General features: G+C 32.1%; 1 protein-coding gene across 2 annotated transcripts in view; it reads right to left on the bottom strand.

Annotated features, from left to right (window-relative positions):
• Window positions 1-5,000, bottom strand: part of srrm3 (serine/arginine repetitive matrix 3) — a 102,589-nt gene that overhangs the window by 886 nt on the left and 96,703 nt on the right. For both annotated transcript variants that reach the window (XM_084115109.1, XM_084115108.1), the window contains exon 14: window positions 1-3,271. This exon is cut by the window's left edge and continues 886 nt beyond it. In XM_084115109.1, coding sequence (XP_083971235.1) covers window positions 3,076-3,271 — 196 coding nt within the window. In that variant the 3' untranslated portion in view covers window positions 1-3,075. The remainder of the gene's footprint in view (window positions 3,272-5,000) is intronic.

Below are 5,000 nucleotides of genomic sequence, written 5' to 3'. Positions count from 1 at the left end.
CTCTAACCGTATTTATATGCACTAAACACAGCCAAAGTAGAAGTGGAATACTGTATATAATAAGAAATATCACATCTCCAAAATGGACATTATAGGTGCATCAGATATGGGTTTTCCACAGGGATCCGAGAGTGAAGGAGGGGAGAGCGACTCGCACCCGGATACACACACACACTCTCCTCTGCATCATGCCAAGCTTTTCCACAGACCAAGCCTTTATATAATCCGGTATATAACTTGGAATATACAGTGCATAGTTTACAGCCAAAACTTGCAGCGGAAATATTCAAACTAAAACATTCTGACGTACAGTCATTATAATACAAAATGAAACAAAACAGATGTGCTTTTTTTACATAATAAATGGGTGAATCTCAAAAAAAAAAAAATCATAAAAAATAATAATAATCTGTAAGTCATTTTTAACCCAAAGTAAAAGATAAAAAATAAATAAAAAATGTGTAATTGCATAATAAAAAAAAATTAAGAATGTTTAACCCTCTGGTGCTCCTCATGTGGCGGTCAAAAATAACATAATTTTTTATTTTTAATTATATATATATACAAAATTTCAATTAAATGAATGTACTATATTTTAGTTTAATAATGTTTTTCATGTGATGTTTTGTATTTTTAGGTTATTTTATGTTATGGTACTAAATTATATTTATGCAGAAGTTATAATCCATTTATTCACTTTTTAAACAGAAATTTTCAACTTAAACTATCATAAATATTAAATCCTTTGGAGCTCAGACTTCAGTTCGGTTTCATTTTAAAGAAAAAGGAGAAAAAGGCAATGAAATGTAAGTTATAGAAGTTTATTGTTATGAAAAACGCACAAAAACACTATTTAATTTTTTTTATATGAAATATATATTTTCCAAAACAAGTTTTACTCTGCGAGAAAATCAAAGCCATAAATCTAAACAAGTTGAGTTCCAAATTTGAGGTTGATATCTCAAAAAATGAGATTGTGTTTAGTTTCTTCATTTCCACTAGATGAAATTCATTTTCAATGTGCTAATTTCTGTACTATTTTATTCAGGACTGTTTAACCTTTTCGAATCATGTTCATGATTTTTCGCATGTGTGTGTGTGTGCGTGTGTGTTCACATAGCAAGTGCCAAAGCATTTACCAAGTTTCGTACCATTCCGATGAAGTAAAAAAGTCTAAAAAATCAAAACGTACAATTTGACCAAAAACGACCAAAGAGCTCCAGAGGGATAATTATTATTTGAAAGACTAAATATACACATTTAAAACACCCAATTGTCAGTAACCTAAATAAAAAAATGGTGTGCATATAATAGTTTCGATAATATTTGGGTTAAATGCACTTAATTGTTATGAAAATAAAGTCAAAATTCACAAAATCTTTATGATGTTTAAACAGTCTTAATTTCTTTGTACATTTAATTTCTTGTTTCTGTATGAACATTTCTTTATGAGATTCACCCAGATCATAAGCTACTGTAAAATGGAGTAGTTTGTTCTTGTTCGTTCCTCTTCAGTGTAGGAATACAGTCTCTTGATTTTGCGAATGTTTTAGACTCATCACGATTAGTCTCTTTCTAAACCCAGTGTGTGTTTTTGGTTATTTTTGCAGCGTGGAAGAATTTCAGGGGAAAAAAAAGTGCTCATCTTATCTTTGTTCTTCAGGCCTTTTAGTCTTTAAATAGAGACACTGGATCTATTTGTAACATTGAATCTGTTTAACACAGAAATGCTGACAACATCAATATCTGTGTATCATAAGTGTGTGTCAGCATCTTACAGGGTTGGTGTGTAAAATGAGCGGCTGGTTTTAATCTGTACAGACCGGCTGTATTTTATTATTTTATTATCTTTGTTTGCAGTTATTTCCAAATTCACTGCGTAAAAATGTTTTGTTGATGCTGAACACAAACCCGCTCTTTAGGACGGTTCTCATCCAGTGATTCTTCAGACGGTGGATTTAATATTCAGTGTATCTACATAATTTGTCATAGTGATAACTTATTGTTATTAGTAGTATTATTATGAGTCATTGTGGAAAGACAGAACGGAAAAATCTGATTTTATGCATTTTCTTGAGAAAAAAAATGGATTGAGTGGATTTGAATTGAACACACCAAAAATAAATAAATAAATAAATAAATAAATAAATAAATACGATTTTCGCTCTATGAACAAAGGCTAAGTTAAAGGTGAAGTGTGTAATTTCTGAAATATATTTTTGTCTTGTTTTCTAGTACAAATATCTAAACATTCTGAAATCAAGATACATGAACTTAAGAAGCAAAATGACTTTAAAACAAAAACAAAAAAAAATATTTTTTGCTCAAAACAAGAAAAAAAAATCTGCCATTGTGGAAATAAAGAACAGATACAAGTATTTTCTTGCTGTTCAAAACTACAAAAAATGAATTGAGAGGATTTGCATCAGATGCACCAAAAAAAAAAACCCAAAAAGATAGAAAAGAAATATACTGTAAAAAAAGTTCTTATTCAGTATTTTTGCAGTTTTACTCTGTATTTCACAGAACAAATACAGTATTTTTTACTCAAATTATACTCAATTGATCAAAAAGTTTTTGCTTAAACCAAAAAAAGCCTGCCAATGGGATTAAAAAAATAATCGTTTTCCCTTTGATTTAAGTGTATCCTGGAAAAGTATCAAAAGTGAGTTTATGCTTAAAACAAGAACAAATCTAAGAAAAATATTGTTTCTTGTTTTAAGCATGAACTCACTTTTGATACTTTTTCAGGATACATTTTTTATTTTTATTTTTATTTGACCTTCTCAAAAAAATGTATCTTGATTTAAGAATGTTTAGTTATTTGTACTGAAGAAAACAAAAAAATTTGCAGTGTAATTACCCTCTTCACCTTTAACCTATTATTTTTGTTCAGTTTTAAATTTTCAGTGTTACTCCACCCTGACTTTTTACAGAGTCCTGTCACGAAAGCAGCCGGAAACCCTGACACCCGCTGCGTCTGATCAGTGGCTCTCTTCAGCGCAGATCCTGCGGTGGAAAGGTGTCCTGCAGCGGCTGAGATGTTGACGTTCCCCTGCGCACCTGCAGTCGGCCTCAGAATCCGGGACTCTCGTAGCTGCTTTGGCTGTAGTAACTGTGTGTGGGACTCGGGCTCCTGGAGCGGCTGCGGCTGCGGCTGCTGAAACTGCTGTAGCTGCGGCTGCGACTGCGACTGGAACTGCTGAAGCTGCTGGCGGAGCTGGAAGAGGACGGGCTCGGCCGGTAGTACGGGATCGGCCGCTTTCGTGCGCTGCGGAAAACACACAGAGAGATTATATACTGCAGACACATACTAGTAAATAATTCATAAGCACTTGAACACCACTTTGACCACTCAACAATCAAATATGTGCTGTGTGCCATCAATGTAATGTCTATGGAAGCTTGTTTCTGCCACAGAATAAAACAATAAAAAAATGGTCATTCTGACTTTTTTTCTCACAATTGCGAGTTTACATCTGATATAAAGTCAGAATTGCGTTATAAAGTCAGAAGAATTGCGTTATAAAGTCAGAATTGCGTTATAAAGTCAGAATTGCGTGATATAAAGTCAGAATTGCGTGATATAAAGTCAGAATTGCGTTATAAAGTCAGAATTGCGTGATATAAAGTCAGAATTGCGAGATATAAAGTCAGAATTGCGTTATAAAGTCAGAATTGCGTGATATAAAGTCAGAATTGCGTTATAAAGTCAGAATTGCATGATATAAATTCAGAATTGCGTTATAAAGTCAGAATTGCGTTATAAAGTCAGAATTGCGTGATATAAAGTCAGAATTGCGAGATATAAAGTCAGAATTGCGTTATAAAGTCAGAATTGCGTGATATAAAGTCAGAATTGCGTGATATAAAGTCGCAATTGCGTTATAAAGTCAGAATTGCATGATATAAATTCAGAATTGCGTTATAAAGTCAGAATTGCGTTATAAAGTCAGAATTGCATGATATAAATTCAGAATTGCGTTATAAAGTCAGAATTGCGTATTATAAAGTCAGAATTGCGTGATATAAATTCAGAATTGCGTGATATAAATTCAGAATTGCGTTATAAAGTCAGAATTGCATGATATAAATTCAGAATTGCGTTATAAAGTCAGAATTGCGTGTTATAAAGTCAGAATTGCGTGTTATAAAGTCAGAATTGCGTTATAAAGTCAGAATTGCGTGATATAAAGTCAGAATTGTGTTATAAAGTCAGAATTGCGTTATAAAGTTATAAAGTCAGAATTGCGTGTTATAAAGTCAGAATTGCTTTATAAAGTCAGAATTGTGATATAAAGTCGCAATTGCGTGATATAAAGTCAGAATTGCATGATATAAAGTCGCAATTGCGTGATATAAAGTCAGAATTGTGTTATAAAGTCAGAATTGCGTGATATAAAGTCAGAATTGTGTTATAAAGTCAGAATTGTATTATAAAGTCAGAATTGAGTGATATAAAGTCAGAATTGCGAGATATAAAGTCAGAATTGAGTGATAAAAAGTCAGAATTGCATGATATAAAGTCAGAATTGCAAGTTATAAATTTGCAATTGCGAGAAACAAAGTCAGAATTGCGAGAAATTGTGTGATAAAAAGTCTCAATTATCTTTTAGAATGTTTTATTCTGTGGCGGAAACAAGCTTCCATAAATATCAGTTATCACTTTCATCCAGAAAAGAAATTGAGTGTATGTTGTTTTAAATGGTAGCCGTTTCTCGCTGGTCCAAGGTCTAGCTTAAACCAGATGGTTTATCAGGTTAATCTCACAAGCTAATCAATCTTTTAGATGCCTTGCGCAAGGGATTTGGATATTGATTCTGCAATATTAAATAATATTTTTCACTTGAATAAAAACAGTTAAATTAGATGTTATCATTTTTAGGTGACCCTCCCCCCCCAGTGTAGTTTCTTATATAAAGACCCAATTTATACTGTGAACAATTAATTTGATAAATATGTTTAAAATACTATTTGGAAAATATTTACTTTCTATTATC

This window comes from Abramis brama (genome assembly GCF_963993115.1).
Source record: "Abramis brama genome assembly, chromosome: 5".
Classification (NCBI taxonomy): domain Eukaryota; kingdom Metazoa; phylum Chordata; class Actinopteri; order Cypriniformes; family Leuciscidae; genus Abramis; species Abramis brama.
The sequence above is the reverse complement of the archived record's forward strand: the minus strand, read 5'-3'. Positions and strand labels throughout refer to the sequence as shown.